At 40.8% G+C, this 22,915-nt stretch overlaps 1 protein-coding gene across 3 annotated transcripts in view; it reads left to right on the plus strand.

Moving 5' to 3' along the window:
- Nucleotides 1-18,625, plus strand: part of CDC42BPA (CDC42 binding protein kinase alpha) — a 352,910-nt gene extending 334,285 nt beyond the window's left edge. For 2 of the 3 annotated variants that reach the window (XM_045009045.1, XM_045009046.1), the window contains 3 exons: nucleotides 14,555-14,672; nucleotides 15,337-15,494; nucleotides 16,933-18,625. In XM_045009045.1, the coding sequence (XP_044864980.1) occupies nucleotides 14,555-14,672; nucleotides 15,337-15,494; nucleotides 16,933-17,064 (408 nt within the window). In that variant the 3' untranslated portion in view covers nucleotides 17,065-18,625. Of the gene's footprint in view, nucleotides 1-8,229; nucleotides 8,413-14,554; nucleotides 14,673-15,336; nucleotides 15,495-16,932 lie in introns of all 3 variants that reach the window. The other variant, XM_045009047.1, reaches the window with a different exon arrangement.
- The last annotated feature ends 4,290 nt before the right edge of the window (nucleotides 18,626-22,915 follow it).

Here is a 22,915-nt window from a genome sequence, read left to right on the forward strand (position 1 = left end):
AAGAGATATTAAGTTTGGTTAGTGTTAAATATATATTTAAAATGTTACCATCTTTCATACAAGCAGCAACATAACTAGTGAAAATGGATATAAAGAGTCTGTACTGTCCAAGGTGGAATTTAAAATGACATTCACAGATGGGAGCTTAAGGATGAATGTGTGCAATTACACACTGGAGAGGCAGCTCATGGGTGGCTCCCGAGTTTATACCAGGGCCAGCTCGTCAGCCCAGACATGTGATGCTCAGCCTAAACAAGAATTCCCAAAAGCTACAAAATACGTTTTCCATATTCTTTTTTATGTAATTTGATCAACATATGCAGTTTTAAGAACAAATTGTGATTTGATTTAAATGTCACGACTCACTCTCTCCAGTAGTGAAATGCAACACCAGAAAGTTTGAAGAAAGTGCTGCATGAGGCTCAAGGCTTGGACTAGCTAATTGTGCCTCAAGAAGCTGCCTTGTTATCGTAGCAACTTACCATGCCCAGGAGTCACTTTCTGAAGGCATTGCTGTGGTACCCACAGCTTGGTGAGGTGATGCAGTTAAGGCTGGGCTGCTGAGGGTTTGTAGGGAGTAGGTAGGGATGGGGCCTGTGCCCTGCACCTCCCCAGCTCTCTCCCCCTTTTGGTGGGGCTCATGCATGTATCCAATGCTGTGCCCCAGGCCTGCTTCATGCTCCACCCCTGCTCCAGCCCCTGGGTCCACCTGCTGTTTCTTCACTATAAATAAGGTAAGTTTTCAATAGCTATTACATTAAACATTGGGCAGAGGTGGTGTAGCGGGGTGGTCACCCGCTCCTGCCTTAAAAGGCTTAAAACAGCCCAGGGAGAGGGCTGTGGCAGGGAAGGAAAAGCGGGGCTGATTGGGGAAAGCAGTCTTAGCTGGGGGCCATGCCCCAATCAGGCTGACACTGGTTTAATGAGGACCCAGTTGGCCCTTATAAGAGGGCTAGGGCCAGAAGCCAGAGACAGTCTCTCTCTCTAGCTGTTGAGAGGGATGGGCCTGGCTGCTGGGAGCTGAGCAGGGCTGGGGGGAAGGCCCAAGAAGCTGGGGAGCTCCAGCCTAGAAACCCCCCAGGCTGCAGGCCTTGTTAAAAGCCAAAGAAGGTATTGGGGTTGCAGAGGGCAGGCAGAGGCAGCAGGTGATGAGTGACACGTACACTGCAGTCTGCCCCAGGGAACGGGGGCTAGTTGAGGACTGGCAGTGGCCATAGACTGAAGCGAGGTGGTGATAGAGGGTGGGGGTTCCCTGGGGAAGGGAGACCCAGTTTTGTGGAGGTACTGCCAGGGGGCAGCACCCTGGCCTGAAAGGGGCACCAAGGTCCAGGAGGGACTCGGGCCCAGCGAAAGGCGAGACACCAGCCTGCAGAGGGCGCTCTGGAGCTGGAAAGAGCGCTAATTCCCAGGATAAGCAGCAGGAGGTGCCACCGGTGAGTCGTCGTGTCGCTACAGGTGGAAATAACGATTTTGTCATTTGTGCCTCACCTGTCAAGAAAGGCATGAGCCACCATTAATGTATGCGCAGTCACTCAAATGAGCTGTTCATATAGCACACATTATGAGGGAAAACAACAACCCCTGCTCACAGTCCAAATTAATAGGGTTTGGACTTGGGTTCTCTGTGGAAATAAGGAGAGATGGGTTCCCCCGCCAAAGGCCACGCAGCAGCTTTGACACTCAGAATAGCAGTAGTATCTGTGGTGCCTGGTTCTGACTCACGCATGGAATGGCCATTCTTCTAACTCCAGTGTTTCATTGCCATATGTAGAGCCCCCTGCTTGGTCTCTCCTGCAGCCTGCTCCCCGTGTATAGTGGAACCATATCAGTTTTACTGTGTTTTGGGCCCAGGTTTTATCCATGCTGAAGTTCCCATTTTCCACTGTCTCCAGCCAGGCTGCTGTGTCTACTCGCATCACTGAAACAGAGCCTCTTGTGTGAAAACTACCATTTTTTTTTAAATAATTAAACACCCACTGAAGTGAATGAGTTTTGAAGGGCTTTGGCCTGAATAAGGATTTGTTCATGTAACTTGTAGGCATTTATCAAAAATACAATGGGCATGATCATCACTTCTAACTAAAGTTTATGGGCAGAAGGCAGTAGAAAATGTTTGCAGCCATTAATGGTCCTTGAGAAAAAGTGGAGAGGATAATGGTAAGGCAAAAAAAGGATGTGTGCAATGGTATTGCACTACTTAGGGTTTGGGGCATAATTTCTGACTTCAGAATGTTTGTTTTACCTCAGTTTTGCAGCTGATGGTACTTTGACATTGCACATTATCATAAAGCCCTGCCTATTGAACATTACCTACTTTGGCAGTCATCACCTGAGGAAAGTATATGTGCAGAGAATGAACACTCTCTAACCAGTAATGGAGCACTCTGAGAATCATGGTATTGACAGCATGTGTAGTGAGAATAGGCAATAAACAACAAAAAGGTAATTATTAGTCAAATAAGAACAAGACAGATAGTGAAGTGCCTGAGGCAGATGTATGGGAACTTGGCAAACAGCCAGCGTTTATCTCACTAATAAAGAACTGCTGGAAAAGGGCTGGTTTTGGATCCCAACTTCAGTTACTTTAAAAGAAGGTAATAATTTTTGGAGGTGAAGGGTTTAGCGTTAAAGCTATACACGGGAGAACGTTTCTTTTGACTTCTCCACTTTCAGCTGGAACGTTTAAAAAAGGATGACTTTCCTAGAGGACGGAGTATCTGCTTCTCCTGGAGGTGGGTCAAAAAGCAATACTGTTATGCTCCCTTCCACTGAGGGTGAGTATGGGAGCCAATAGGTGCAAAGACTGTGGACCTAGCCCCACTCCTAGGAGCAAAACTGAACTGAGTGGAAGTGTGAAGTGTCCCTTTCTGAGCTAGTTTATAAAAATACATTAATCCAGTGTTAACATTTTGGGAGCACCATTGTTTTTCCTCAGTGTCCCCAGTTCTAAAAGACATTTAGCTCTAAACTCGTTCTGATTAAACAGGCGTTATTTTAATTAAATGGTCTCCTATTTAGAGGTAGGATTCGTTTTCTAATTCTCACCTGGGAATATGAAATTTTGGAGAAAATGTGTGATTTCCACTTTGTACTTAGAGTGGATTAAAGGACATTAAATTTAGATACAGTGTAGGACTTCTTCACTACTGCAGTTTAGTACTGAAGTTAGCCTTAAGAACTCACTGCTAGAGGTTAACATATGGACCTCAATGTTAGGATATATTACTGAGGTTAAATTGGATTTGACATCCGTTATTACAGTTGTGCCTGCAGTGCTACACGACTTAGGATAAAAATGACGAGTTATGTCAATCACCGTGTTAATCCCCTGGGGTCAGGAAGAAAATTTCCCCTAAGAAATGCTACATGGGGTTCTTCTACAGCTTCCTCTTGAGAGGGACACGGGACTGGACCAGACAGACCTTTATTAGTCTGTTTTGTTCACACTGAAGCAAAAAGGAAAAGGAGACATCTGTAGTAAGAGCACTGTAAACCTAGACAGTAATTCTCTGCACTCCCTTTGCGTACTTTCAGAATTTGTACCTGGATAAGGATTTTTCTCCAGGCAGCTGTTTCCCTTGCTACACTGAAGTCCAAATACCATGTTTCTGGCATTACACTCTGTTACCATACAACTGAATGTGATGTTACAAATCAAATGTAATTTATGATGACTTCACTCAAGGATCAGTTGGGAATAGAAGATGGGCTGGGAGTGGGCAAGCCATTATCTAAACACAGAATACTTTTAAGGACTAGAACACGAGGTACAAAAATAAAGAGAAAGGTGAAGCGACTTAGAGTGTTAGTCTGATACATCTCTGTGCTTTTCCTGTATGACAGTTCCTCTTTGAAGGAAAGGAAATAAATGCCTTTAAATTATTTCACAAGCTCGTGGCTTGTTATGAAAATTTAAATAGCAGTGTATACCTGAGTGGGTAATAATTCTGATTTGTGATTTTTTTATTCATGGTGCTCAGATTGCATTTTCTGCCTTAGAAAATAAAGTGTTCATGAAAATTATTTCCAAGAAATATGGAAAAGATTGGCACATTTTATTTTTTGAACTCCTTTTTAAAGCAGAACTAGACAAGGACACGCTCAATACTTTTTACATTTCTAGGTTTCTACCACCCGGGGGTGCAAACTGTGCAGGTTAATCATGTCACAGCTAAAATACATTTGTCAGACTATTTTTACCAGCTCTTTTCTTTTCTTTTTATTTGAGAAAAGTCAAAGAATTGCATTTGTACAGTTTTATATTTAAAGTAAACAATGCGTCCTTTAAATGTTATAATGCAAAAATGTTAAAAAAAACAAAGGTTGAAAATACAAAGAAAAAAAGGGCTCAATTTTCCACCCTTATTCATGTGAGTGAATCCTTAGCTACCCCAGTCCTACATGAGGAGCTGCTAGCATGGACCCATACACCCAGTATGAGATTTCATTTAAGTCAATGGGATGCTGCACAAACAGAAGGGTTCTTGCCAGTAGATCCTGATGCAGAATAGATATTTAATCATAGGAATGATGGGAGGGGTTTGACTATGAGATATGGAGACTTTTATCTCTGGGTCTACAGTTTAGATCTAGCTCAAGATGGTAGTAATGTAAAATAACTATTGTCTAACATCTCCTTGGTGACCATTGTCAAACGGGTTGAGTTTCTAGTGGAGAACTGTCCCTACAACAAACACATCCACTATCACAGTTGGCACTAACTGAAATTCTCAGGGGCAAGGCCAAAGACTGGATGAACTATAGAGCTTAAACTCCTAAAGTTGATCCTCCAGATCCAGGCTGAGGCACATTGGCAGGGCAGTGTGTGAGGAAATCCTGTACTGTCTATGCCCAAGCTGTACCCATTTTTTCATGAGCAATAAAATGCCCTTTTAAAAAATTGAGGAGCAGGGAGGAAAAAGAGAAAACAGGCTTAATTTTGTACACTAATCCCTCTTCTGTGTCTTATCTGTGTGTTCCTTTTGGCGTACAAACTTCTCTGAGCAGGGACTGTCTGTAAATATGTCTTGTACAGCACTAATTTAAAATTGAATTACAATTTTAAGATTTTAATTTCAAAACCTTCAAAGTTATAAAATAATAATTAGTAAATTGAGAGTTTTTAGTTGTTCCAAACTGTGGGACACATTCTTCAAAATAGATTCCAGCACATGGACATACAGCTGCACAGCATATATTTTTGAATTTGCCTGTAACAATATGTTCATAAAGATGTCCTTGCTTTGTGTGTACAGTTTCCAGGTTTGTGGGTGCTTATATGCTCTTCGTGAGCACAGTTCAGGCATCTGTTTTTGAAAAGTTGACTGTTTAAGGAGTAAATCGAACTGTTGGATGTGATTGGAGTAAATTGCTGCCTTTTAACACAATGCTACACTGTACTCGCTGTGGATTTACCCAGGCATCTGCACGTAGCCCCATTGATCTCAATGGGTATGTCTACGCTGTAGCTGGGAGCGAGTCTCTGGCCTGGGTCAACAGACTCGCACTACAGGGCTTGCACTAGCATGTTAAAATTAGCAGTGTGGACATTCCGGCTTGAGCAGAAATTTAGGCTCTCTAGCCCACCCAGTCCTCTAGGCTTCAGAGCCTGAGCTCCAGCCTAAGCCAGAACATCCACACTCCCAATTTTAGTGTGAGTCTGTCTGCCCAAGCTGGAAGGCTCACTGCCAGCTGCAGTGTAGACATACCCAGACAGGCTCTGTCTGCACAGAGCTTGGTGTAGGATTGGGGCCGTGATGGTGAAAATACAAAAGGCAATAAAACTGTAAAGTTTTTAACAACTATACTTCCATTATATTTGAATGATTAGTTTGAGTCTCTTTGTGGTAAGCGGGTTCACTTTCTTAAAAGAACAAAAGTTCTTATCTGCCACTAATAGCGCTGTAATTATATATGTTATATGTACTTAGTTCAGGATCACTGTCTTGATTTGTGTAATTTAGAATCATTCCTATTAGTATCCCCAGACTTACGTATTTACACTTTTTTCCCCTAGCAGCCTGTCACCAATTAAAAACACGTGAACTTTTGTCCTGGCAATTCAGTACATTTTCTGGCCTCCCTTCTGCCCTCTTGACTCTTGAAGCCACTTTATCATGGATGCTCCCTTGTAGTGAAGATCCGAATTCTGGAATTACATTTACTGCAGCACATACCAACTACCTGTGTCCATCGCATATGCAGGACTGATCTTACATTCATACTCTGCATGCCTGATATTTTCCTTACAGGACTATTCTTGACAGCCATTATATTTGAACTTGTATTCATTATACTTAAATCTGACTTCATGATGCATAATTCATTATATTTCAGTAACCAACCAGATTTACTGAAACATGTAGAATTTTACATGCAGAGGCATTCGGAAGAATTATTATTATGTACTTTTAGTATTACGTAAAGCCAGTGGGAACCCTGCATTTGAAGACATACTATGATCCTTGGAGGAAGGATTGGTTTTCAAAAGTGCTGCTGTATCCTGGCATTTCCACATTAATGCATGCTGGCTAAACATTTTTATGGTCTGCTGTGGGCCTGTTGTCTGCTTCCAAGCTTCCCTTCCTTATTGGCTATTTAAAACATACCTTCATTCTGCAGCAAGTACACTATTTTGTGCAGATGGCTCAGCAATCTCTGCTTTCCACTTGGGACCATTATCAGAAAAGTGGCTTCCCTTACACTGATGATAGTACTAATATCCTAGATTCTGCTAACCGTATTAATAGCAATTAGTATACGTTATACACCAAATGCTGTAAATCAGTAATTGATGCTTTATTGATGTGCAATGCTTCACAACACAAAAATGCTAAAAAGTAAATTGTTGGGATTTTACCAGCTCAGATTAAGGGAACAGTAGACAACAATAATAACTATTGTTTGATACTGGAGATAATATATATTGGGCTATCACTTAATGTTTTCCTAAACTTCCATAAATTCCTTGGGTAAAATGTAGTGCCTTAGGTTTAGCAGACAAGTCACCTGATTGATTTGCAGGTATCTTGCATCGCATTTTATTTTTTAAATCCTAACATTGCTCAGGTTCTTTTTTTCAAAAGTTGGTGAGATTGGTTCGACAAGGGAAACAGAAAGGGCTGAAGATTAGGAAAAACTGATCTGGTTTTCCAGTGGCCATTGGCCATTCCAGCCCAAAGCAGAATGACCGGCTGAATATGTACATATGGAATGATTCTGTAGATGGAGGGAAAATGAAAGTTAAAAATATTCAAATATATCTCCTAGATATAGATGTCTTCGAATCACAAAAGCACCTGTGTCAGCACATTCTTTGGAGACTACATAGAAATTGGTTTTGTCGCATTTGCAGATTTAATTCACTTTTTTCCTTTGTCTATATTTTACAATTTGGGAGCAAAGCACCCAACAATGCTGAGTTGACCTATAAAAATACTTGCATTTCTGAGTATCTTTCTGCCTCATGCACTGACAGTGTAATTCTCTGCTGCAGAGAGAGACAGTACAGGACCTAAAATCCAATAGGTCTTATTTGGGTCTTTATTGAGGCATAGGCCATGCCCTGTCCTTCTACACCAGGTAAATTTCACCCCACTAGCCCGAAACTAACCAGTTCCCCTTCCCATGCTCACCTCCATTCCTGCCCTGTTGACACACTTTGTTCCTGAAACTATAAATATAATATATCCCTATGTTGACTGTTGTTTTAAATGAAATCCTCAAAATGTCTACATAACAAGAAGTAGGTCTTAAGCTTTTTCACTGTCATACCCCCAAATCTTCCCTCCCTTACCATCTCATCTTTGTTCACCTTCCCTTGTTTGTGTTATGTCTGACTTAGATTGTAAGCTCCTCAAGGCAGGGATCTGATGCTTTTCCTTTGTCTGTAAAGCACCAGGCACATCTATGGTGCTGTTTGAAGTATTAAATAATAATAAATATTAGAATCCATTCCCAATGAGTTACAAGTTTGATTTGTTTAAAGTTTATGGCTGTAGCAAGGGTCACAGGGACATGGGATACAATGTAAAGAAAATGATAAGGGGGGGTGGGGAGGGTAATCTAAGGATCTGCCTATTTTCTTGCAAGCAGGATACCTACAGTGAATTTGATCCGGTCTTTCAAATTATGCTGATCCCTGCAGATGGTGTTTGTCAGTAATTTTGCCTCCTGTATAACCAGTGAAACCATCCCTCATTATCTTTTTCTCTCTGTTGTCTTTGATAGCCGTGTTTTCCATATCCATCCCCTCATCACTTCAGTCTGATCTCCTCTCCGAGCAACTTCGAGCACATCTATCACATGACTGTTAATTCAGCTGAAAAATTCCTCTTTTATGATTCCATAAACCCTGCATACTCCCCATCTCTGCGTTCTGTCGCTGGTACACCAGCCTTTGTGACTCTGAGGGTATGAACGGCTGAGTTGGGTGTTCGCTGTACTAACACTGTGTGGTTTTCCTTTTGCCTAGCTAATAACATGGGAGAAACAAAACTTTGTGAATGGTTTCTTTCACCTCTTAACTCTCCCCCAGCTGTTTTGTATTTTCATTCCATCCTGATGTTTTCGAGTGTTGGTGACATATGAAGAAACAATTTTTCATAGCTTAAAAAATTACAGAGCAAAATTATTGGACCTTTTTCCTATGAAAATAATGTTCTTTTTTAAATTACTAAAAAGGGTGTGGAAGATTAAATTATGGAGCTTTATATTCCACAGTCTTCATACTCTAGCAGTCAGCAATGGAAAGATATTCTGTATTCTTGATAGGTTTGGGCTGGAAAAGGGCTCAGATATACCTATGTTGAGCCAAACTTTTGAGCTGTTTATTAAAAATAAACTTTTCTGTAGTGCAAGAACTTTGTATGGTCCTTTACAAGAGTTAAAAGAGAGACTCATTTTGTGCCCTGAAGAGTTTACAGTCTAAATTAGACAAACCTACAACAAGATAATAGACAAAGGGAGTGACTAAGGAAAAAAACAAAAATAGTGTGAGCTTCATTATGGAGAAAGCAAATCCTATAACTATATTTAAGCAGAGACTGAGGAAGGACAAGAGGCCATGAATAGACACTTTGACTTGGATGGTAAAATCTTTAGGGTAGCAACAGCCACTTTGTACTGTGTTTGCATAGTGCCGAGCACTGAGAGGTCCATGGTCCATCACTGGGAATCCAGGGCTCTATAGTAATACAAACAATGAATAATATTAAAATGCTCACAAACATACATTGCAAAACATATTGTTACTGTGCACCGTGTTCTGGCCTACAGTTCTGTCATAACTGCCCTGCCAGATTATCTCCAGTAGGACCAGGAATAATCTGCAAGGGAGATTGTACATAGCTGCCATTGCTTGATGAGGGTTGTATGGGTCTGATTCAAGCTCACTGAACTCCAAGAAAAGACTCTTGTTGACTGCAGTGGGCTCTGGATTCAGGCCCTTTATGCACCTATATGCAAAACCTTGACTGCTAGACTGCTTGGAATGCCCTTTCACTGCTTCTTTTGCAGAGGGCTTATAAAGCAGTGTTTCTGCAGGTTTGGGTAACAGGCTCCTGTTGCTGGATAGGGTTTTCAGGTCTGTGCCTATGTACAATACTCACAAGAATTTGGACCCCTGAGGGAAAGTTACTCGTTTCACATAAAAGGGGAGGAAACTGCAATACGGAGTCCAGGTTGTCATCAGGAAAGTTCTGGGGAATCATAAGAGGGCAGCCATGCACAATTAAATCCCGTGGACTGAATACATGGTCAGTTGTCACTGTCAGAAAAGTCCTGACCCTCACAACCACAAAATAAACAAAAATGAAGCAACAGCATTTTGGAGAAGATGGTCTATATGTGGTTGTCTGCCTCTGGTTTGTTCAATCTGTTTAAACTTGTGGCGAATTGTGTGGAGTATGTGAGAAGAATACCCAACTTATTGCAAAAATAACAACAAAACAACGTCATCCTTATTAAGTAGGGTTAAAATTCATGTTTTGTGCAAAGGCCAACGCAAGGCTTATGCCCCACTGAAGTCCCACTTTGCATCAATGACTATCCCCCTTGGTGCACACGTTATTTTCTGTACTTAAAACATGCAGGTGTATTTCAGGACCCAATCCTACATCCCTTCCTTACTCTTGTGAGTGACCGCACTGAAATCACTGAGGGCTGCTTGATTGGGCCCTTGCTTTGTAAAATCCTGGTAAAAATAGAGCACCCACAGTACTAACATTGCAGTTAGATTGAAATCAGTGATGTTACACTAGTATAAAACTGGAGTGACATCAGTGACTCAGGAGCCGTCTGTGTGAGGCTCAGCTCAAGCTCCTTAGAGCAGAAGATGCTTGGCTTGTATGAAGGAATGCATCTTCTCTGCTTTGCCGTGGCTGGAGGACAGATGTTTGGGGGGGGGGTTCCACTTAGCCTAAGGACACTATTACTAGTACAAAGCAATGGGCGCACTATAAGAACCAGAACAGGATGGACTCAACAATCTGAATTAAAAAATGGGTTTGTAGCACACATGGGCTCTCATATATTGCTTTGTGATTTCATATGACCAAAATAACCCCATACAGTGGGAAATAGTAAGACAAGGTTTGTTTAGTGATAAATAAATATAAATCCCAGTAGGAGGCTGCTTAGAAAATACAATGGAAATCGCTTATAGAGACAAATTTCACCCAATCACCCATGGCTCTGGAAGGCCCATGTGCAGCAGAACTGGTGTAGTTTCATTGTGTAAAGAGGTGAATTAAGGAAGGCCACATGCAGGTAGGGGTAGATTGGTGGCAACATGGTAGAGGAGCAGGAGCAAAGCCCGTAGATCCACCATTATGCAGATCTACCAACCATTGTATCTGTGCAGAGTAGCAACCCTCCTCACGTCTGTTTCATTCTCTGACTGAGATCATGATCTGCATTCTGATGCACTGAACTAAGGGACTTTCACCCTCCATCACTACAATGAACTCAGACTGCTCCGCAACCAGGTCTCTGCAATTATTTCCTCTTCAAAGGCATATCTTCTATTCACTCTTTATTTTTGCTTGGTTCAGTGCTGGTGATGGATTTTATATGCTGGGATTTGAATTGTTTGATCTGTGTGTGTGTGTTTAAATGGCTGTCTCAGGGTTATTTTTTCTTAATGACTTGCTGCTCTTTGCTATTTTATAACCACTGCTTTTAAATGCTGTTTGTTCTCTTATGTGGATTCTTTGTCTGTGTTGTGTGCATGCTGTTTTGTTACTGGTGTTTCTGTTCTTTACTGGCATTGATATTTTTTTTTTAGAAGAACGGTGAAACATTTGCTCTGAAGGGATACACGTATATAAGGATTACACGGACTTTCCAAACAGATATAAGGGAAAACAATGGTGCTCACGTTTTGTGCCTGCCATCTTTAATGGTTGAATGTGTTCTTTCCAAGTAACAACATTTTGTTCCCAACCCCACCCGCTTCGTTGATTGCGGTTGCTTAGTTTCTGTTAAGGAGGTTAGCCACCTTATCATTAAACGTACCAATTCTCTTTGAAGAACCACATGTTTCTCATCTGACAAGCATAAAAGCCCCTTTTTGCATTTCCAATGTATTAATCTCAACATATAACAACTCAAGATGCTGTGTTTGGCCTTCCCTAGTGTATCTCAGAATACCTCAAGAGCCGAACACCCTTGAGTACTTAATCCCTTACCATTCTGTGCAGTCTTTACTGTTGCTGTACTATCCATATGCTCATGTTGTTGTAAACTATATCAAAATTGCCTACCATGTGCGTCCAGACGGCACAGGAACAAGCACTAGATATCCCATTTCATGTTCTGAGAGTGAGATACGGTTGTTGTCAAATATATTTCATTTGTTCACTGCTTTCTGAAAAAAGAGCATACAAACAATGCAGGACAATATATTCTTGGGAATTATTTGAAAGGCACTTTTTAAAACCTGCAGGTATTTGCTAAAGTACTGTTGGGAACAATCCAACATTGGCAGGGAGACAGACTGGATAATCTATAGGACTTTTCCATCCCTAGCATCTCAGGTTCTCTTATGTTGGTAGCTGAGAGAGATCTTGGAAAGAAATTCACAATTCTTGTTTGCTTATTGCAAATTAAAAATGAATTGTTCTCTCCACATGTGAGAATGAAGAGGGGGCATCTCTTATTAACTCAGAAGGATTGATTGTAAGTGCAGCATTAAAAACAATGGCAGTAACAAAAGGAAAGTAACAAACAATAATTCTTAGCACTTTACATGTTCTAACTGCATTGCTAACTTTAATCCATTCATTATCTAGAAACCTTCTTTTTAGCTGTAACCTACCTAGAGAAATGGATACTTTAAATTATTGTACATATTCTTACCATCTATTGGAGGAGACATAAGTGTACAGATATGGAGATGTGTTTTATACGCCTGTTTATCAACTGATAAGAGCTACAAAGAGTGATGTGATGCAGACTGTATGAAATAGGTCAAGCTCACATTTTCCCCTGTACACTGAATTTAAATACTGATTTGATATGCCTGTATTATTACTGACATGCTATTAGACAATAAGAAACCGTAATTTAATATGATTCTTCTATAAAAGGAAAAAGTATTGTTTAATAAAATGGTCTGGTACTAGATGTGTGTTCAGATCTTTTTAACATCTCTCGCTATGGGGGTTGAAAGTGGCAATGGAATGCTGACTTCTTCCTCATGTTTTCTTCCTATAGGTAGATTTGAGATACCTTGCAGCTAAGGTATCTCTTATGTAGTAATGGTAGAAATGAATATAGTATAGGTGAGAGAATTGGTTTTAAAATCTAATAATCAAAGCGTTACAAGTTACGTATTGGGAACATGATTTTGTGCACGAGGGGAAGGGTTACGGAGTCTGCAAACTGTTTATAAAAAAAAAATGGAAATGGCATGACAGCAATGGAGCGTCTGGGTTAGGGCTTTTCCTTGCCATAAACATGGTGTGGATCTGGCTGAGCTGCTTATTTTTTGTGGTGCAGGATATTTCACTAACAAATTGCTACATGTCTGAGTCTCTTTGAGAAAATCCCCATAGGAGGGTTGGGCAGAGCCAATTTCAAACTTTTTATTGCATTTTTAAGTTTCAGTAATAATCTTGCTTCAGAAGGCAGCTGCAGTTGTGAATTTTCTTTCATACTTAACTGCATTATCTTAGTATAATGAAGATTTCATGGGTATTAGTGATTTTAAAAAAAGAAATATAAGAAGAGGGTGGATTTTAAGGACAAAATGGAATGAGTGCTATGAACTGCTCAGTGCTATAAATTGTTTGGGTCTGGGGTCGGTTGGTTTTTTTGGGTTTTTTTTGGTTTTTTTTTTACAAGGGGGCTGTTTTTCCACCTCTGTGTGAAGAGGTTTGATGTACCTAATTCCCATTAATGCCAATGAGTTCTATATACAAACCACCTGAGGAGCAAGATAAGTACATGCTTATGTTTAGCTAAAGCTCCAGAGACAGGCAATCACATTGGAAACAGTAGAATGAGCCCTAATTTGGGATGACAATAAATGAAAATACTTACAGAAAACCAAAAGCATCTGATTAGAATTCAGACTAAAATATTTTTGTCTGTGCAATATAATCTGAAAACAGAAAGCCAAAGTTTGCTCTTAACTATTCCCATGAAGTCCTGGAGTAACTCCACTGAAACTGGCAGAGTTACTTGAGCATAATTGAAAGCACGGTTTGGCCTAATATGTCTGTATAACTGCAAGAAATACACTGTGGCATCAGGGGCTGATTAGATAATAGTGTCATACAAAATATATACAAGCCACAATTATGGCATCAAAGAGATACATTTCAATAAAATACTACTTGGAAAGATATAGCTAGAAACAATGCATTATATTATGCATCTTTTTTTAAATGACTATATTATCTAAATTGGTACCAGTTGTCAGGCTCCTTGTCAACATCAGCAAGAAAATTTTGATTCTATTAGAACAGGGGTAGGCAATCTATGGCACGCATGCCAAAGGCGGCATGTGAGCTGATTTTCAGTGGCACTCACACTGCCTGGGTCCTGGCCACCGGTCCGGGGGCTCTGCATTTTAATTTAACTTTAAATGAAGCTTCTTAAACATTTTAAAACCCTTATTTACTTTACATACAACAATAGTTTAGTTATATATTATAGACTTATAGAAAGACCTTCTGAAAACGTTAAAATGTATTACTGGCATGTGAAACCTTATATTAGAGTGAATAAATGAAGACTCGGCACACCACTTCTGAAAGGTTGCTAACCCCTGTATTAGAATGTTCTTTCAGTTGTCTGCATATGTCCATGTAATTCAAAACTTCACTTTCATGCTGTGTGTTCTTCCAGTCTCTGCACTTAGTTGCAAAATAGTATCCTGCAAATTTGCTGACCTATCACCCAGAAAATTAGGGAAGGTGAGAGAATTTAGGGTTGGGTTTTTTTGTTTGTTTAACTTGGTATCTCCGCCCTATAGCATCCACTGCTGACTCAGTAGTAAATGAACTAATGAACACAAACATTTCTCTCTTTGTATCCCCCTGCACTGCAGAATCTTCGGCCTCAGGAAAGTCGGACCATGTTCAGTGGCTCTGTCAGTATCCCATCGATCACAAAATCCCGCACAGAACCAGGGCGATCGATGAGCGCCAGTAGCGGGTTAGCAGCAAGTGAGTGTCTGTCTTGCCACAAGCCCTGTGCAGAAACGTTATAACCTAACGCTGCCCCATACAGGAACATTACAGCTGTGCTTGTTGAGCAGGATTTTCAGAGTTGCTCAGCAGTGGCCCAGCTCTGTTCCCACTGAAGCCAATGGGAATGTTTTATCAATTAAACTAATGCTGAGAACGTCTGAAAATCCCACATGGTATTTGCTGTTTCTTAAAACATGTATATCTTGATGGTATTAGAATGATCTCAGAATTAGTACTGTATTCCTCAATACTGTGATTTCTTGACTGCTACTTAAAGGCTTCATCCTGCTGCCATTGAAGTCAATGGCAAATTGTCCATTCACCCCAATGTTTGGGTTTTTTTTAACTTTGTTGTTAGAGTTAATTAATTGGAGCCTTCTGTGCATGTAACAGCACTGGAAATTTGGCTGCTGAAATGGAAGGGTTAAATTTTACTCCCACCATCCTGCCTAGATATTGCAGGGTTCCAGTGCATGAGCACATCCACCATGTAATCCAGAGTACATGGAAAACAGGGAAGTAAGATTATGTAGAAGGAGGTTCTGTAGGAAAGCAAAACTAAACAAAGTAACAGCTAGCCAACTTCTTAGTGTCTTGCACACACATCCATGATACAGTTTTATTCACACACACCTTTTAGGATCATCGGCACAGAACGGCAGTGCTTTGCGGCGGGAATTCTCAGGAGGGAGCTATGGAGCCAAGCGTCAGCCCATGGCATCGCCATCAGATGGTTCACTGTCCTCTGGTGGTTTAGACCAAGGCAGCGACGTGCCGACAAGGGACTACGAACGAGAGGTGAGTAACAAGAGCGAAGGGAAGAAAACTGCAAACTGGGGCTACTGAATAGGGCCCAAATTCTAGTCTCAGTTTTGCTGGGGTAAATCTGGAATAACACTGGTGCAACAGAGCAGGATTTGGCCCTAGGAAGCTTAGAAATCATTGTTCAAAATAAAATGTTCTATTGTTTGTCTTTTGAGACTTGTTGACAAGATTTTAATCAGAATTTTAGTCAACTTTAAACATCTGGGCAGATGTGCAGAAAATGCATTGAGGCGGTATACTCAGTACCCTGGAATCAATAAGGCTCATGAATGTAGTAGCGTGATAAAGTAACTGCACAGACTTGATACTGACCTTTTGTAGCTAAAAGGAACAGTACTCCTTTTGTCTTTTGGCAGCAAGAAAGCTTTAGGCCATAAGCAGATAAGTCATAAAAAAGACGCATTGGTTTTGTGTTCATTGAATGCCTAGAATTAACCAGTTAATATATAAAAATTCAAAAAATAATCCTCTCTCTTCAGACAAGTTTTATCTGCATTCCACCAAAATATTGAAAGGGAGATGAGAAATTAATTATTGTTTCATCCGTTACACCATTTATAAAACACGCCGTTCACTACGTCTCTAGAAGCATATACAAATAATACCCCTCTGAGCTACCACCTCACTGCATCCCCCCTTCATGCTCCTCAGGCAGAATCCTGAGTAAATAGATGAGCGTAAAGGTCAGACTAACAGAGAGAGAAAATTCCAGTGTCAGGAGCCCTTCACAAGGAACAACATGCTCCTGCTGGTTCAAACTGAAGATGGCTGCAAAAATGCCTCAGCCAATCTCACTCTCTGCATTATGTAGGGAGAGATGGGGGCTTTGAGAGATCAAAATCAACGCTTTCAGTTGTAGATGAAAGCGAACTAAGTGCTAGCTCAGACTACAGAGTGGGCAGGTGCATTCTACACTAACTGAAGCTTCGACATGATCTCAAGGGTAGTCCATGTAGAGTGCTTTGCGTCAGCATTCACTTTGAAGGTTACAGAGGGGCAGATAACTGTGACCAGGCCCACATCAGAAAGGAGACTTCTTAACCAAACCCAGGAGTGAAACAAAGTGTCTCCAGCCACCACTAATATATGGGAGTCCAAGAGCAGCTGGGGGTCCAGAAGCAACCCAGTGTTGCAAACTTCAGTGAGGCAATAGACCCATCATTTGTCTGTAATAAGGGCAGATGCGTCTTCTGTGTACCATCATTACTTATGCCTTGTGTGCACTCGCTCAAATGCACAGAAAAGCAAATATTGAGCAAAGAGTGTTATTGGATAGAAAACTTAGGGGGAAATGTATGCAGACCTTTAGCTCTGCCCACTCCTGGTCAAATGTATGTCCCCTTTGATCTGACTGATTTACTCCTGTTGTGTTATTGCTTATTGATGTTCTTCTGCATTTTTTGGGCTGCAGGATTCTGATTCTCCAAGGCATTCTACAGCTTCTAACAGTTCCAACCTAAGTAGTCCTCCCAGCCCAGTTTCTCCTCACAAGACCAAGAGTCTCTCCCTGGAGAGCTCTGACCACGTGAGTTGGGACTCATGAACTGCTTCAGCATTCAGATCCAACATCACTGCGGCTTATTCTCCCCATGGCTCCCCCTTCACTCAACCCAGTTCTCACTCTCATCGCCCTTACCACTCCCTCTGAAAATGGTCTGAGGGGAAGGGAGGGAAGAAGATAAAAGGTTTGCCTTCTCTAGCGCTGTTCAGTGCTGCCTCGGCCTCCCCAGATTTAGCAGCGGCAAACAAGCAAACCTAGGGTGTTGGTAAACAACAGATGCCATAGATTTGTATTAGTACTGGTTTCATTTCATGTGGCTACAGCTGCTTCCATTATTACAGATAAATTTACCCCACCAACTTGGAAAAAAAAAGTAGCTTAAATAGACCAGAACAATATCAATTAAAAGAATAAATCAGGTGGATTGTTTCCATACAAGAGCTAATTATCTTGTACAAGAGTAGCACAGAGACCCCACTCCTGGTGGGGAGCAATCAGTCCATCAGAGGCACATGAAAGCTTTCAGCTAGCCACCATGTTTGAATGTCAATCTGATTGTCGCCAGCAAATCCTTATTAAAACGATGCATATTTTACTACAGTAGAGAGTTTAAATAAATACACAAATTTAAGAATTAAATACGTATGTATATATTCAAGGAGAAAAAGCATCGTGTATGCAGAAGAAGATGGATGCCTATTTAAGAGAACCTTTAATTTAAAAAGATTTGTGGTGTTCCCGTTTTCATGCTAAGTAACACACACATTGGAGGCCTGGCATATATATATATATATATAATATCCAGGAGCAGGAATGTTACCTTTGGGTGGCACTTCACTGTTTTAGGAGAAATCCCCCCCAGTGTGTTCAGTGACCTTTATTCCTCTTGTCAGTAGCAGAACTAAAGCTGTAAGCCTCATTTTGAAGATGCCCCTGCCTGTCATCTGCAAGAATAACATTGATTTGAAAGTGAACCACTCTCTCATCTACAACAAAGAGCAACATTCAACCATGTTGTTGTCATGGTTTCCAGTGGGGTGGGCACTCGTGCAGCTTGACACCTTTGGCACTCATGGATCTCTGCGGGTACATTATACACCCTACGACAATAATGGGACAGTGCGGAAGAAATCATAGGTGATACCATTTCTAAAGGTCAGTGACTGACCTGGTTTAATGATGAAGGAAATGGCCTTCCGAGCCTCCTCGGCCATATGTTAACCAGAAAGCTGTTACGTTGATTATCAAATGTTAGCATACAATCTACATCAATCAAATGTGAGTCCTGTTAGCCCAAAAAGAGCCTCTGTGGAATATGTTGTTGCTGTAGCATAGCGAAGAACCTTGAAGACGCTGACCTAATACTGTTCATGCTGTGGCAGTTTAAGACACCTGGTAGCTCAGAGCTGCCACGCTGATGAGGTTAATGATTTCCCTCCCCCGCCATTTTGGACTGTGGTTTCAATTTTTTTCTATACAATACCCTGCTGTTTGATTCCAACAGCGATGCAAGTTGCAGGCAGAAATCACACCACCAGAGGACAGGATCAGCAGAAGATGCAGGCCTCTCTTTCAGCAAAGAGCCTGACATTTAAATCAAGGGAATAAAGAGGAGGCAAGATTAAAAAGCAAACCGATGTCAAGCAGGAAGATCGTCCATTCCTTTTCCAGTGGGATCATTGCTAGCTTTATGCCACGACCCCGCTCAAGCATATAAAGGGCTTTTTGTATTTAGAAAGCTGGTTTTCCTATGATTTGGCATTTTTTTATGGCTCCTATCAAATCATTCCAAGTGCTTACAGTCAGCAATGTAACATGTTCCATTCACATTAGTAGATGCTGAAATGAGTGGGAATTTTCCAGGTTCCCTTCACTGAAGGAACTTATGGGTAAGTTGAAGTAGGGTTTAGACAAATTAGGTTAATTTACAGGCACAACCAAAACACAGTGATGAGACACAGATCATTGCCTTTACTGTGTAACCATGCAGGGTCTCCTAGGTGCTAGTTCTGTTTTATTCTGCATGGAGTGGATTGTCCACACACAAACCCGTCATTCAAAGGTTGGTTGCTTGGTTGGTTTTTTGGGACAGGGAGGAGGGGGAATACAAACATTTCTATAAAGTATCATGTCAAAATCCTGCCTGTCCTGTTTGGTATCATGTTGGTGCCATGAGTTTCGTTGTCACAAATAAACTTGGCATTGAATAGTAAAATCTGTACCAAACAGGCAAACACTGAGACCCTTCCCAGCATAGTAGCGTTTCATGTCTTTGCAGGAGACACACATAGACATGTCAGAGGGACTGGCATTATTTAAAGGCCATAGTCACCTTTTCCTTAAAGGTTGTATATTGTTCCATGTGCACCAAAGGCTTCTCTTCCTACAATTGCATCCTTCTCCTCCTCCTGGTGTAGCCCACCATGGCCTCAAAGTGTTGCAGACTAGTTTTGTATTTACTGTATGTTGTATTTAAATGTTAATCATATTTTGATGTTAACCTGTTAAAGGGAGGATTTGAGGCTGCTAGCAAAAACCTGTGAGATAATCTCACATGGGAGGGTCAGTTTAGCTGGAATCAAACTGTGTTTTCCTTTTGCTTCATCTCTGCTCCATTTGAAAATGGAACCAAAGAACCAAGATCCAGCTTACTTTTAAACTAACCCTAAACAAACCAGTACATTTGCTTATTCTCCTCTTATGGTGAATATGAACCTGTGTAAATGTACATTTTCAGATGGAGCATAGATTTGTCACTTTACAGAGCTGAATTCCAGAAGGTGAGACCCATCCTGTGCGGCCTAGCCTGTTAAATACAGTACTTATGTTGGCCTCTAGCCCTTGGCAGTGTCCTTTTCAAGATGACTATATTTTGTCTGGTATTGTACATTTTACACAAATCAGGCCTTTTAAAAAGAGGGAGAAATAGCAATTGTTTTCTCAGTTGAAAACCAAATGTCCACATACATTATTTGAAAGTAAAAAGCATTTTAGGAATTATAGTTATATAAGGAATCGGTTCTGATGGGTCCATATAAGTGTAGGCCACTTGAAATTTTTGTTGTGAACACATTACAAAACATGGCTGTTGCAGGTGTGCTTTTTAGATTCTCACTGGGATAAGAAAAATAACTTGGTCATTTTAACTGTAAGACTCTTGTCTGATATCTCAGAGGCAGTTGGCTTGTAAGGTTTGGTGTTTGCTACTAGGCATTGTTTAAAGTTTCCAGTTATATATGGTTGCATTTATCCAGGCAATGTATACTCTCCCATTGAATTTTGACTAATATATTAGCATATGTTCTGTGTACACTATATATATATATTTTTTTTTGCTAAGACTGAAACCATTCTTCATTTATCAGGACATACTCTGCTTAAGCAAATACCTTTGCTTCAGTCACTGAAAGACTCTAAATAGATTTAAGCATATCCCTGAGGACCATAGCCTCCAGAATGAAAAAAGATGCGGGAAATCAATTTAAGCTCCCAAAAAATATCACACGTCCCACATTTCATAATTCCCAAACCAAGCTTTAGCACTTTGTTTCACATACCAAGTCTAAACCCATTGCATTTGCTAGTTTTAAAATATAGTTCTATCACTGAGGCAGCTTTTCTCTCCATTTCAGTCTCTTACTGGCTGGCTTGTTTGTTATAAATGTGGATTTTTATTATTCAACAGTTTTGCAGTTCTGACTTGTGCTGTTAAGAGCAATAATCTTGATTTTGATAAAATTACAAACATATGTTGCACTCAGATATATGGTTTATGAAACAACAGAGCAGAGGGATGCAGTGTTCTCTACAGACAAACCAAAAGCACAGATAATGTACTTGGTGGATGTAGTTAATTACAACTACAACCTTGGGCTTAACCAAAACATTCTTCCTAGAACAGTGTCAGACTTCCAGAATGATACACTGCAGTCAGAAGAATTTTTGACAAATGGGTGCACCCTGATAATATACATTTTGTACATCAAGAAGCTTGGATGGGTTAGACTAAAAAGAGAGCAGGCCTAGCCACTGAATGGTAGATAAGAGGTTCCTAAAATTCCAGATATTTCTAGGGTGTTGGAAGCTTTTTTTCTTTCAACCATGTTCATAAAATTTGAAAATTTTTAAGTTGTTCACTAGGCTGATATTCACCCTTAAGTGGTACATAAGCCCGCTACACAAGTTCTAAGGATAAGGCTTCAGTGGTATGTAGACTTTGTGCAGGCCTGCTACACAGGAGCCTGGTACAGATGATCTGTGCTGACATGAATCTCACCCCACAGCTGTAGGCACGAGTATAGCTCTAGAAGATTAAATGGACTTGTGTACTCAAATCCCATCTGAGAAAAAAAGCTCCCAAAGAGCCAATCTGCTGTAGATCTCCAACACCTTGTTGTGCAGTGAGGCAATTCCACAACTTGTTTCTTCTTTCTTTCCAGCCACAGTTTAAAACAAAAAGACCAACTTCATTCATGAAGAAATCCACAAATAAAACCACTCTTGATATTTCAGAGCAATTATACCTGCTTTTTTTAAATGTATGACAGTTTCATATCATTTATTTTTAAAAAAAATATTTTTTAGGTTTTTCATTGTAATATTATTGTACAGTTTTGCATGGCATAGATGTAATCACTTTTTGTTTTAGAGTATAAGAGCTGACAAGTGTGTGTGTGGGGAAAAGATATTGCTTTTTGCCTCTTCTCACTATTTTATTTTGTTTTATGCCCTCACTGTGGTAGGGGACATTGTAAGAGATTCTCTGCTACAGAATGATGTAGATTCTTTTGCACAGAAATATTTAAGGTGGAACAGTCAACAATGTAATAAATGACTTGACACCAATATTTTATGTTGGTAACACTTAATATTAACCTACTTTGATGTACTGCAATAAAAACAGGGAACTGTTAGAAATACTGATATTTTGTGGTTTTTTCCCCCATCTTTTGGAAGAGGGAATGAAAAGGGGAGGAATCTTGTATTCCTGATGAGTATAATCATCAGGTAAACCTGCCCTTTAAGTGATATTGACATACACAGATGAAGATCCTTTTACAGCTGCCACCAGCCTCCTTAAGACATTCACACTCACTGCTAGAGTTCAGTTCTGTTGAACTTTGGCCACCTTGCACTTCAGTATATTGAATGGCATCAGCTACAGCTCCCCTGAGCTTTTTGATTAGTTCAGTATATTCCACTGCAATTAAACCTCTTTTCATCAGTAATCAGTCACCAACTTCCTTGCTTTTCAGTGAGATGTCCGGGACAGTCACAGTGGGGCAACTGGCAGGCTCCTGGAAACAGGGAGAGGGGGTTGTATTTTTCTGAGCTGCATGTACTATGGGGCATTTGCCTCTTCTCGAGCTTCATCTCAAACAAAGCTGCAAATTTGGCATGCAGCCCACCAGGTCTGTCCTTTTTCCTCAAGGATGCTGAACTCCATATCCCTATGCAACTAAGTTGGCATTATGCCCTTGGGCCAATCCTCAGAGTCCAGCATCTTCACCGAGAGCCTGTTGGCTCTAATCTGTTCCTAGTGGAGGTTGGTGACTAAACACTTATATTCCTATCTTGCCAGTAGCCTCAGAGTCCAGTCCTTGTCCATATACACAATGGTACCTCAGGTGGCACATGACCAGGATTCATCATTGAATTTGGTCCACTTGTTGGATCATTAGCTTCCCTGGCCTAGGGCAGGTACTGACACGCTGATCTATGCCCCCAGCGAAGTCCTGGGATGGATTAAGTAAACCTGCACCTACTGGGTGTCTCCCAGAAATGACATCACCTGCACACAGTTCATTAGTGAGGTGGCTAAAGCCTCTGTAGGGCACAAAGGGACCTCAGGAATTCATCAAGTCCATGACACTGTTCTGAGGCATGACCACAT

Source organism: Mauremys mutica, chromosome 3, assembly GCF_020497125.1.
Source record: "Mauremys mutica isolate MM-2020 ecotype Southern chromosome 3, ASM2049712v1, whole genome shotgun sequence".
NCBI classification, from domain to species: Eukaryota; Metazoa; Chordata; order Testudines; family Geoemydidae; genus Mauremys; species Mauremys mutica.